We start from the raw sequence: 12,658 nt of genomic DNA on the forward strand, positions 1-12,658 counted from the left end.
TCCTGGCACACCAGGTGCTCAGCAAATGATACCTACTGCTTTGTTATGGTTGCTGTTGTTATTAATGAGTGATATCTTTGTCAGTGCAAAGACAGATAACTAATGTTGTGCATTTCATATGAACTGAGAGAGACAGTATTTTGGTTAGATTCTTCGATTTCAGTTGACTATGTTATACCTCCCCCCACCCTTTTCCTTTTTTCCCTTTTTGGTTCTGGCAAGAACTCAAGGCCTCACACATGCTAAGTGTATATTCTACCACTGATCCTCTACCCAAGCCCTTTACTTCATCTTTTATTTTTGATCATTGCGTTCTTATTAGCTAATGTTTCTTCTTCTTTTTTTTTTTTTTGTACAGCTCTTTTATTTTTTATTTTGAGACAGGGCCTTGCTAAGTTGCTTAAGTCCTCACTAACTTTGAACTTGTGATCCTCCTGCCAAGTTGCTGGAATTATAGGTGTACACCACCTCACCTGGCAGCTAATAGTTTCTAAAGAAAGAGTGTTAATTTGACCCAGGTTTTAGTTTTTTTATTGGTCGAGCAATTGAGGGAATACGTTCTTAGATTAAACCTGAAAAATGTTCTTTCTTCTATAAAGTCATGCACATTCATGTTTTAGAGATGATAGCATAGATTTCACGTTACAAACCATTAAAACTTATTTGGTGAAATATAATGTTATATTGACATAGCAATTGTATATTGCTGCTTAAGACTAGAGGTCTTTAAATCACTTTCTCCATAGATTTTATGACTTTTTGTTTATAAACTCTGAAGGAAAATATGTCAATTATTTTGTTTTGGAGGATTGTATTTTCTAGGCCTTTGGTTAGCTAGTATTGATGAATGGCATTTTTTTGTGTGTTTATCATCCTGTTAAAACTGGAAAATAGTTACTTTGAAACTAGAGTCGGCTTAAGTAGAAACTTTGTAAGTATGTTTAATGGGTTTGTTACACTAGAGGTTTTAGTGGTAAATGAGTTCAGGTTACGTTTTATCAATATATACAATGTGTTATAGTTTCCCTTTTAGACCTTGACTTTTCTTTTGTTTGTTTTCTTCTTAAATCTACCTTGTTACAAGCTGTGAGAATTGTTTTTGCCCTAAATGATGTGGTAGCATTTCCGGCTAATGGTTGCCATACAATGCTTTATGTAGGGGCAAAAAGTACATGTTGTAGGAAGAAGTGTTTGTAGCCAATATATAATTTACAGTTTTTCCTGAGAACTCTTTAAAACAAGGTCTGTAAGTACCAAACAACTTGGTGTAGCAGAAAGAGAATGGTTCTTGGGAGTCACACTGTTTGGGGGGCCCTATAGAGTTCAGTTGTAAACAATGCAGACTCATCTCTCAGAGTTGTGAAGATTTAAAGAGTTAACTGTGAACACAGTAGACCATTGATACCATGTCAAACAGGAGGAAATTTATTTAGCAGTGAAGTTCCCATTTTTAAATTAGTTTCATAAAGCCAAGAAAATGAACTTGATTAAATGAGAATTTCTGGGAGAAGAGATAGATCCCAAAGTAGTAGTATCAAGTTTGAAATGGCAAGGGACCAAATTTGCAATCAGAGCACAAGAGGTGGGTTTAGAAATGGATTCTTCCTTTCATAGTTCTCTCGCTGTTTGTGTTCACTTACTTCCCTTTTTTTTTTTTTCCTGAGGTTCTGAAACAAAAACAAAACATAGTCAGGGTCTGCAACTGCTGAAGGAGCTTTTGAATTCTTTCTAAAGAGGAAATTGACTTTACCTAACCAGTGCACTTCCTGTGTGTGCTGTATCCGTTAGAGAGTGAAATAGAACCTTGGTAGAGTGCTCAACTGCAGTGTTTCCTCTTGGTGGTGGGCTTTTGAAATGTTCTATAGTGTTCTGACATGCTGCCTTCATTTTTTCTGCCATCTGCACTGTGGATACAAATCACATGGGGCCTTGTTCAAAACACAGGTTCTGATTCTGTACTTCTGAATAGAACCTGAGATCTTGCATTTCTAATAATATTCCAGGTGATATATCAAAATCACAAAGCCTTCTCTCTCCCTGGTTCTTTCAAAATGTTTCCTAAAACACCCATAATTGACTTCATTTTTATTCAACGTTTATTTGTCACATGCTATGTAGATTGAGTCCTGATTCTCAGGGATCCCAGAGTTGAACAATGTACCAAAACAAATACATTTTGGGTTTATGGCCTTTTTTTCTTTCTATATATATATATATTGTACTTGGGTTTGTTTCATAGTTCTGTAGTTAACAATTAAACTTAGATTAGGATTTCTATATTTATTTTTGATATAAGAATTTCTTTTAGTTACTATACAAATATAATTATATCAATGTCAAAACGAGAAAACAATTATTTGCATGATTTGCCCAGCACATGAAACTACTCCTTCTTTCTGTGTTTCAGTTCTTGGGCATGGGAATCTTTTGTTTTTACATGTTGTGAAATCACTTGAAACAATATTCTCTTCTGTTTTTTTTTTTTCTTTTCTTTTCATTTTTGGTACCAGGGATTGAACTCATTGGTACCTTATCACTGAGCCATGTCCCTGGAACTTTTTTAATATATATATATATATATATATATATATATATATTTATTTATATAACTTTTATTTATATTTTATTTATATATTTATTATTTATTATTTATTTATTATTATTTATTTATATATTTTATTTATATAACTTTATTATAACTTTTTTAATATATATATATATATATATTTAGTTGTTGTTGGACACAATATTGTTATTTTATTTATTTATTTCCATGTGGTGCTGAGGATCAAACCCAGTGCCTCATGCTAAGCGAAGTAAGCCAATATCCCCAAACCAAAGGCCAAATGTTCTCTCTGATAAGTGGATGCTGATCCATATGGGGGGAGGAGGCATGTGAAGAATAGAGGAACTTTGAATTGGGCAAAGGGGAAGGATGGGAGAGGTAGTAAAGATGATAGTATGAGAAGGACATAATTACCCTAGGTACATGTATGATTGCACAAATGATGCGACTCTACATCGTGTACAACCAGAGAAATGAAAAGTTGTGCTCCATTTGTGTACAGTGAAACGAAATGCATTCTGCTTCATGTGTAACTAATTAGAACAAATTAAAAAATTAAAAATAAAAATGGTTTGGTTTGTTTCAGTACTAGGGGTTAAACCAAGGGGTGCGTTACCACTGAGATATACTCCCAGCCTTTTTTTTTTTTTTTTTTTTTTAATACTGAGGATTGACCCTAGGGGCACTTAACCACTGAGCCTCATCGTCAGCCCTTTTATTTTTCATTTTTTAAAATTGTGTATAGACTCAATGCCTTTATTTGTTTTTATGTGGTGCTAGGATCAAACTAATAACTCACACTTGCAAGGCAAGTGCTCTACCACTGAGCCACAACTCCAGCCCCTTTATTTTTCATTTTGAGACAGGGTCTTGCTAAGTTGCTTAGAGCCTCACTAAAGTATGAGGTTGGCTTTGAACTTGCAATCCTCCTGTATCAACCTCCTGAATAGCCTGCATTATTGGTGTGTGCACCATGCCTGGCCAACCTGTTTGTTTTCAAAATATGCATGAGATGTAACAAATTTTCTGTCATATCTTTTCAAACTGGGGTTCTAAATCTCAGCCTTGTGGACTTAGGGCAGTGTTTCTTAAAGTGTGTCCAGCAGAATCTCAGGTATGCTTGTGAATAATGAGAACTCCATCTATACACTCCTGTAGCTCTTCCTCTAAGCTTCTGGTTTGAGATGGAACCCGGCAATTTGAATTATAAGAAGCAGCCTACATGCAAAGAAAATTTTATAATTACTACTCTGGCAAGCCATGATTTGGGTCTGAAGAATTTGTAAACTTAAACTGAATATTTTTTTAGGGCATAGATTATTCATTTTTTTCTGGGAAGAGAGTCTATAAACCTCTCATAACTCAAGAAGGATTAAGTCATTGTCCCAATTAGGCTACTTTGGACTATAATTTATAGTCCTGTGGACTATAAATCTTAGTTTTCTTTTAGCATAGCAAGTACATTTTATTCATGAGGTGATTTGTGTATGTATGTTATGACTTCCTAACATACTATTTTGTTGATTCTATTAAGTTGAATTTTAATCTCCTAGTTATTAATTTTTTTACTGAAGTGTGCTGTTCCCCAAAACTACATTGGATAAATAATAATTCCTAACATTTATTTATTGAGAACCACAATGTGCTAGTTATTTTATTAAATTCAATACATAGATTATTTTAATCTTCATAGCAACTCCATGAAGTTACTGTTGTTATATTCATTTGAAAAATAAGAAATTTGAGGCATGGAGTATTTAATTAACTTAACCAAATTAACATAGTTTGTGAATAATCGAACCAAGAAATTGAATTCTTTCTGGTGTGACTCAATTTTATTCAATTCTGCAAGTTTGCACAAATGAATTATGTTTAGTTTAGGAATAATGGAAAGTGTGTGTGTGTGTGTGTGTGTGTGTGTATGATAGAATATTATTCAGCCTTTTAAAAGAAGAAAATGTTGTAGAGTGAAAAAAGCCAGATATGTTTAAAAAAAATACTACATGATTTCACTTATGTGGTAACCAAAAAACCCAAATGCCTAAAATAGAATGGTTACCAGGGATGGGGTAGAAAGGGATAGTAAGATATTGGTCAAAGGGTACAAAATTTCAATTATATATGATAGTTTCTACAGATCTAATGCACAGGATGGGGATTATAGTTAATGATACTGTATTATACATTTGAAAATTGTTAAGAGATACCTTAAGTGTTCTCACCACATACAAAAAGGTAACCATGTGACAATATGGATATATTAATTAGCTTAATTGTAATATTAGTTGACTACATTATGTATATTAGAACATTACACTTTCTACTTTAAGCATATACATTTTTAACTAAAAATTTTAAAGAATAGAAGATGATAGTTATATGGTAACTTTATATAGTTAAACTTTTTTTAGAAATTCAGATTTTGAATTTTTAAGTTGTTTCTTTTTCAGATCAAAGACAGTGCATCACAGACAAGGGATGTCCTCAAACAGCATTTTAATGATTTAAAGGGAACTCTTGGGAAGCTACTCGATGAACGATTGGTGACCCTTTTGCAAGAGGTAGACACCATTGAACAGGAGACCATTAAACCACTAGATGACTGCCAGAAGCTCATCGAACATGGAGTTAACACTGCAGAGGACTTAGTTCGAGAAGGTGAGAGTCCAGGAAGCCTATTAAATATGGTTCATTGAGATTGATGTTTGGCTGATTTCTTAGGATACCAGAAGGCTTCTTGTCATCTGTGTGGTGCTTGGGATGTTTCTACCTTGACAGCTTATAATATAGGATTAAGATATACTGTAGGCATTTCAGGGTACATGTAATTGAGATATTTGAAACAAGAAGGAGTGAGTGATTTGTCTCAAATAGTTCTATAGAAATAATATCTGTTTCATTTTTAACACAATTTTAAGGTAATTTTGAATCTGTTCAAATATTTTTCAAGGATCATAGAATTTAAATCTAAATTAAAAGGGCTAATTTAAGTTTAAATATGATTGATATTGACTTATGAAATTGAGTTGTTATATTTCTGTCTTCAGCCAGTGTTTTTAAGTCATGCCCAGATCTTGTCTTCTTGTCTTCTTTCCTTCATGTTGACTTCCCTGCCTTCAACATAGGTCTTCATCAAGTGTTTCGTTTCTTTTTAGAAAAAAAAAACAAAAACTGGGGATTGAACCTTCAGCCCCAGTTCTTTTTTAATTTTTATTTTGAGAGAAGGTCTCACTAAGTTGCTGAAGCTTAGCCTTTAACTTGTGAGACTTCTACCTCAGCTTCCTGACTCAATGGGATTACAGGTGTGTGCCACCCTGCCCAGCTCTTTGTAAGATACATTAAATGTTCTTTGAGGTTCACAGCCCAGTGGGAGAGATATACATGCCTAGAGAGATGGAAGAACTTACTGGAACATGGAAGAGGAGGTGCTTCAGTCTCTCTGGAAAAGTAGAGGGTAGATTTTTGCAGGAGGAGTTCCCCAGAGGCTGGAAGAAAGTCATCAAGTAGACAAGGGAAAACAGAGAGTAACCGTGATTCCAAGTGGAAGTAATGTCTGGAGTAGAGTGAACGGCATATTCAAGGATTTATTGAAGTATTTTTTTAGATGACACTGTCTACAGTCTGGAGATTGGATCATAGGTGGTGAGACTGGAGGTAGAAAAGACTGATTAGAAAGTTACAGTTGGGCTGGGGATGTGGCTCAAGTGGTAGCGCGCTCGCCTGGCATGCGTGCGGCCCAGGTTCGATCCTCAGCACCACATACAAACAAAGATATTGTGTCCGCCGATAACTAAAAAAATAAATATTAAAATTCTTTCTCTCCTCCCTCCCCCTCTCTCTCTCTCTCTCTCTCTCTCTCTCTCTCTCTCTCTCTCTCTCTCTCTCTCTCTCTCTCAAAAAAAAAAAAAGAAAAGAAAAAGAAAGAAAGTTACAGTTGTCCAGGGCTGGGGATGTGGCTCAACTGGTAGCATGCTCGCCTGGTGTGCGTGCGGCCAGGGTTCGATCCTCAGCACCACATATGAACAAAGATGTTGTGTCTGCCCATAACTAAAAAATAAATATTAAAATTCTCTCTCTCTCTCTCTCTCTCTCTCTCTCTCTAAAAAAAAAAAAGAAAAGAAAAGAAAGTTACAGTTGTCCAGAGAAAAATGAAGATGAGACAGGGCTGCTTTTAAAGAGGTTTTTGTTTTGGTTTGGTTTTGAGATAGAACTGAGATTATCAATCAGCAGCTATTGATTTTTGGTGATTATCGAGGAAAAGGGGAAAGCCAACCTAGTTTTGGATGATTGGGTGAGTGGTGGTGCTAAAGGGTGAGGGGAGGGTCTTAGTGAGTATTTAGGCATTTTTTTTTTTTTTTAGTTGTACACAATACCTTTATTTTGTTCATTTATTTTTATGTGGTGCTCAGGATTGAACCCAGGGCTTTGCACATGCTAGGGGAGCACTCTACCAGTGAGCCACAACCCCAGCCCCTAGGCATTTGGTTTGAAGTGAATTTGAGGTACTTAACATGAAAATGTGGGTAAAATGCTTAGGAGAGAAATCATGCTGGAGATGTCAGTGTGCATACAAGTCAAATCTGAATCTGTGGGAGATGTCAATGTGCATACAGATCAAATCTGAATCTGTGGGAATAAGTAAAATCATCATATCATGAGAAAAATAAGTGTCAGAGGGTAGAACATTAAGGGATGCTAGCATTTAAAGGACTGTTGGGATAAAGAAGCCTCTGAAGGAGACTAAACTCTTTCACAGAGTGAGCGCTATGAGTGGCGTAAGATAAAAAGTCTAGATAGCTCATAAGCTTGGAACTAAAAGTTGATTGCTTTTGTCCCACTTAGAATGTGGCACTACTGTTATCTTTACATGCTAATAATAGTTTTCTCTTTTCTTCAATGGGAAGTGTTTATTTTTCACTGACCTTAACAGTGCCTTTGAGAAAATTGTTTTCAGCAGGAACACAGGCTGTCTTTTCCCAGAGGCTTTGCATTTGGAAACAAACCCAGAAACAGGTCAGCACAGGTCAGGGTTGTGCACCCATTGCCCTGAAAACTAAGAAATGTTTTCATTTTAGAAAAAGTCCTTTGAGGCACATAACATGTTTGTTATAGCATTTGACACTTGAATTTTTTTTTTTTTAAATACTGCAGAAATATTTTTCATGGGCTGGCGTTGTGACTCAGTGGTACAGTGATTGCCTAGCACTTGAGAGGCCCTGGGTTCAATCCTCAGCACCACATAAAAATAAAAAAAATAAAGGTATTTTGTCCAACTACAACTAAAAAATAAATATTAAAAAATATTTTTCACTTCAGACTCTTTCTTGACTCTTTCTCCCAAGGGATAAACACTTATTTATGGAATTTTGAGGATTTTGAGGCTGTATTCAATATCTCTGTTTTTTTTTTTTTGGTCAAGAAAGTCAGATGGTCTCAAAGAACTCAAGTAAATCCAGGGTACTTTCAAATGGAAAACATTCTGGCAATGTCCTTCAGCTGTGGAACCATAATTTTCTTACCCTCTACATAGCTTTTTCTTTTTCTTTTTTTTTTTTTAATATTTTTTTCATTGTTGATGGACCTTTATTTTATTTATTTAAACATGGTGCTGAGGATTGAACCCAGTGCCTCACACATGCTAGGCAAATGCTCTTCCACTGAGCTACAACACCGGCCCCATAGCATTTCTTTTTTGTTGTTCTGTTGTGTGATTTCTGATCTGCTAAGATTCTCTAGGAGAGGTGGACAGAAGTTCCTGAGCCTGTTGCTTTGTGTAAAATTGATTGTCCAACCAATTTTGCTTTTTTAGAGCAGAATCACTAATATCTGGCAAAATGTTCCATTTTCCCTTCTTAGGCTTACTAATAAAGTCACTTCTTAAATAGTTTCTACTTTTATATATTAGGAATTTGATTATGGTGTCACTTAGGAATTTTTTGCAAGAAAACTGAAAACCCAGGTAGATAGTGGTTGTGTTGATTATACTAATTGTGTGACCATTTTTCACTGTAATAGTTCTTTCTCTTGATTGTAGGTGAGATCGCCATTCTTGGTGGCATAGAAGAACAGAATGAGAAACTTTGGAGCTTTACCAAAAAGGCCTCACACATTCAGTTGGACAGGTAAAAAAGTTTTTGACTTTTTTTTTTCTTTTTGTGGCATTAAGGATTATTTTAAAGGCCTCACACATGCCAGGCAAGTTCTCTACAACTGGAACTACCACTTCAGACATTTTTTATTTTTAAAAATTTGCGACAGGTTCTCACTAAATTTGGCCAGACTGGCTTTGAACTTGCCAGCCTCCTGTCTTAACTCTTCTAGTAGCTGGGATTACAGATATGTGGTACTATGCTCAGCTGGATTTACTATTTTTGGGGGTGGGGGAGGTATCAGGGATTGAACTCAGGGGCACTCAACCACTGAGCCACATCCCCACCCCTATTTTGTATTTTATTCAGAGACAGGGTCTCATGGAGTTGCTTAGCACCTTGTTTTTGTTGAGGCTGGCTTTGAACTCAAGATCCTCCTGCCTCAGCCTCCCAAGCAGCTAGGATTACAAGTGTGCACTACTGCGCCTAGCTGGACTGACTTTTAAACATTTAAACTATGTCTTCTTTTGCCCCCATTAAAGATTCTGATTAAGGGGGATAGAGAATAAAGTTTTCAAAGTATCATTACTCATTATCATTAGTATTAGCATCAAATAGTTGTGATTATAAATCTTTGGCATCATAATACTATAGATTTTTTTTTTTCAATTTCAGTGGAGAAGAGAATTGTTGTATTTGCTTTAGGCAGCATACACTCTAAAGTTGGAATAATTCAGAGAAAATTAGCATGAACTCTACGGGGACAGGATTCTGAATATATAATTGAAATTGATACATATTTTAGTAAAGCAGATCTTTTGGTATAAATTGACAGTTGTGATCCTACCAGTTTTTGCCCCTGTTTATTTGAGAAGACAATTGTTATATAATCTTTTTTTTTTTTTTTTTGGAACTGGGGGTTGAACTCAGGGCTTTATGAATGCAACCAGATGCTTTGCCTCTGAGCTACATCCCAGCCCTGTTATGTAATCTTTATGAAGATAAAAGGCCTTCACCACAAAGTCCCCCACTGTCACAAGAATTATTTACCAAGGACTTCAGGACCCTTCTAGGATGTTGCTAATCTAAAATATTCTTTATATCTTTAACTTTATTCTAATTTTAATTTAGGTTAAAAGCCTCATAAACACATGAGCTTTGTTTCCTCAGCTTACCAGAAGTGCCTTTACTGGTTGATGTGCCTTGTTTATCTGCTCAGTTGGATGATTCAATTCTTAACATAGTGAAAGATCACATTTTTAAGCATGGAACAGTAGCCTCTCGCCCACCAGTGCAGATAGAAGAACTAATAGAGAAACCTGGAGGCATCATAGTACGATGGTGTAAGGTATGTAATTCAGGATTGTAGAAGTGGCCTCAATATTATAGGTTTAAGATTGGGAACACTGAAGTTCTTTCATTAAACTGCCTTTAAATATTTTCTTATCTTTCCAAACAAAAGTCCCTTTTGCTTTACAATTAAGATGAAGTCACTGTGAACATAAAAGAGGGTGATTCTACAGTTTGAAATAAATAGTTTTGAAGGTACTTGTGTGTGTGTGTGTGTGTGTGTGTGTGTGTGTGTGTGTGTGTGTTATTAGGCAAATGCTCTGCCTTGGGCTCCATCACCAGCCTCTTGAAGATACTTTGAAAAATCTATTCCAACATTGTGTTTTGTTTGTTCTTTTTAGATATACATGACAGTATAGTATATTTTGACATATTATATATACATGGAGTATAACTTATTCTAATTAGGATTCTATTCTTGTGGATGCACATGATGGTATGTTCTTATGTCAACAAAGGAAGGTTATATCTGATTCATGCTCCTGCCAACATTGTGGGGTTTTTTGTTTTGTTTTGTTTTTGTTTTTTGATAGCAGGGATTGAACCCAGAGGTCTTAACCACCAAGCCACATCTCCAGCCCTTTTGTTTACATTTTATTTAGAGGCAGGATCTTGCTGAGTTGCTTAAGGCCTCACTAAGTTGCTGAAGCTGGCTCTGAACTCTGATCCTCCTGCCTCAGCCTCCTGAGCTGCTGGGATTACAGGTGTGTGCCACCGTGCCAGCTAATATTGTTTCTTTTTTTAAAATATTTTTTAGTTGTATATGAACATGATACCTTTATTTTTATTCTCTTTTTAATAGCTCTACTTCTGAGCCACAACCTCAACCCTCTTTTTTTTTTTTTTTTAATGTGGTGCTGAGGATCAAACCCAGTGTCTCACACCTGCTAGGCAAACGTTGTACCACTGAGCCACAACTCCAGCCCCCAACATTGTTTTTTAACATACATTTCCGAGGACTTAACTCTCAGTGAATTGAGAATTTCTTCCTTTTCTATTTATTAGAAAAGCCAGAAGATGACAGTGAATTTGACTATCTTAATTTTTTTGTTCAGCATTGAGCTAATAACCTTTGAAATAGGATTTCTGATTGAGCTCTGTGGTGCACTCCACCCAGCAGCTCAGGAGGCTGAGGGCAAAAAGATCTAGAGTTCAAAGCCAGCCTCAGCAAAAGGAAGGTGCTAAGCAACTCAGTGAAACCTTGTCTCTAAATAAAAAATACAAAATTGGGCTGGGGATGTAGCTCAGTGGTTAAGTGCCCTGAGTTCAATCCCAAGTAACCACCCCAAAAAAACAAGAAAAGAAAAAAAGAAATAAGACTTTTTTTTAAAGAGATAATACTTCTTTTATTTATATATTTTTTAGTTGTAATTGGAAACAATATCTTTATTTTATTTTTATGTGGTGCTGAGGATTGAACCCAGGGCCTTGCTCATACTAGGTGAGCGCTCTACCGCTGAGCCATAACCCCAGCCCCCCGAAATAAGACTTTTTTGGTACTGGGGATTGAATGATTAACCACTAAGGCATGTCCCCAGCCCTTTTTATTTTATTTATTTTTGAGACAGGTTCTCCAATTACCTAGGGTCTCACTACATTGCCTAAGCTGGTTTTGAACTTTCAGTTCTGCCTTAGCCTCCCTAGTTGCTGGGATTATAGGTGTGTTCCTTAAACTCTCAGCATTGCCCAGAATTTTGCATATTAAGTCATGTTATGTGTTTGATTTAACCATATTTTAAGTACAAACAACATCAAAATTAGCTATAGTATATAATATGTTAACTGTGAAGAAATACATCATTCAGAGGGGAATGCTTAGCTTCTGGAAGGTATTTTCTTAAATGGATTCTTTATACATATATATATATATATATATATATATATATATATATATATATATATATATATAATTTTTTTAGTTGTAGTTGGACCCAATACCTTTATTCCATTCATTTATTTTTATGTGGTGCTGAGGATTGAACCCAGAGCCCTGCGCATGCTAGGCAAGTGCTCTACCACTGAGCCCCAACCCCAGCCCCTTAAATGGATTTTTTAAAAAAGTTTTTTAGCTGTAGATGGACACAATACCTTTATTTTATTTAGTTTTATATGATGCTAAGGATAGAACTCAGTGCCTTACATATGCTAGGCAAATGCTCCACTGCTGAGCCAAAACCTCAGCCTTTTTTTTTTCCTCTTTTTTAAGAGTCTTAGTGTGAAAGAAAGAAGTAGAGATGCTTTTGTTGGTACAAAAGAATTTCATTATTGCTCATATTCTCTACCACCACTGCCACCACCGTCACCAACAAAACAAAGAAACCCTGAGGAATCTTATTTCATTTTTATTATTTTGATGGTCACTCTACGTAGGGTTATTTCCAGTTTCTGTTTTTTTGCTATAAGCATTCTTACTCATGTTTCTTTGCACAGAGGCATAAGTTTTTTTTTTTTTTCTGATATGTACCTAGCTGTAAAATGATGAGATCTTAAAAGTATTGGATTTATATACTATTAGGTAGTACTGGTCTTTTAAAAAAATAATTGCATGAGTTTAGCTTTCCATCACTGTATGTGAAAGTGTTCTTCAATGTCTTCACCAATGTTTGGTATTGTCAGATTTTTTATTTTTGCCAAAATGGTATTCATTATGATT

General features: G+C 35.5%; 1 protein-coding gene across 3 annotated transcripts in view; it reads left to right on the plus strand.

Moving 5' to 3' along the window:
• Nucleotides 1–12,658, plus strand: part of Crlf3 (cytokine receptor like factor 3) — a 78,042-nt gene that overhangs the window by 12,179 nt on the left and 53,205 nt on the right. For all 3 annotated transcript variants that reach the window (XM_078042494.1, XM_078042495.1, XM_005327794.5), the window contains 3 exons: nt 5,017–5,224; nt 8,601–8,688; nt 9,826–10,003. In XM_078042494.1, coding sequence (XP_077898620.1) covers nt 5,017–5,224; nt 8,601–8,688; nt 9,826–10,003 — 474 coding nt within the window. The remainder of the gene's footprint in view (nt 1–5,016; nt 5,225–8,600; nt 8,689–9,825; nt 10,004–12,658) is intronic.

Source organism: Ictidomys tridecemlineatus, chromosome 3, assembly GCF_052094955.1.
Source record: "Ictidomys tridecemlineatus isolate mIctTri1 chromosome 3, mIctTri1.hap1, whole genome shotgun sequence".
In the NCBI taxonomy this organism is placed as follows: Eukaryota; Metazoa; Chordata; class Mammalia; order Rodentia; family Sciuridae; genus Ictidomys; species Ictidomys tridecemlineatus.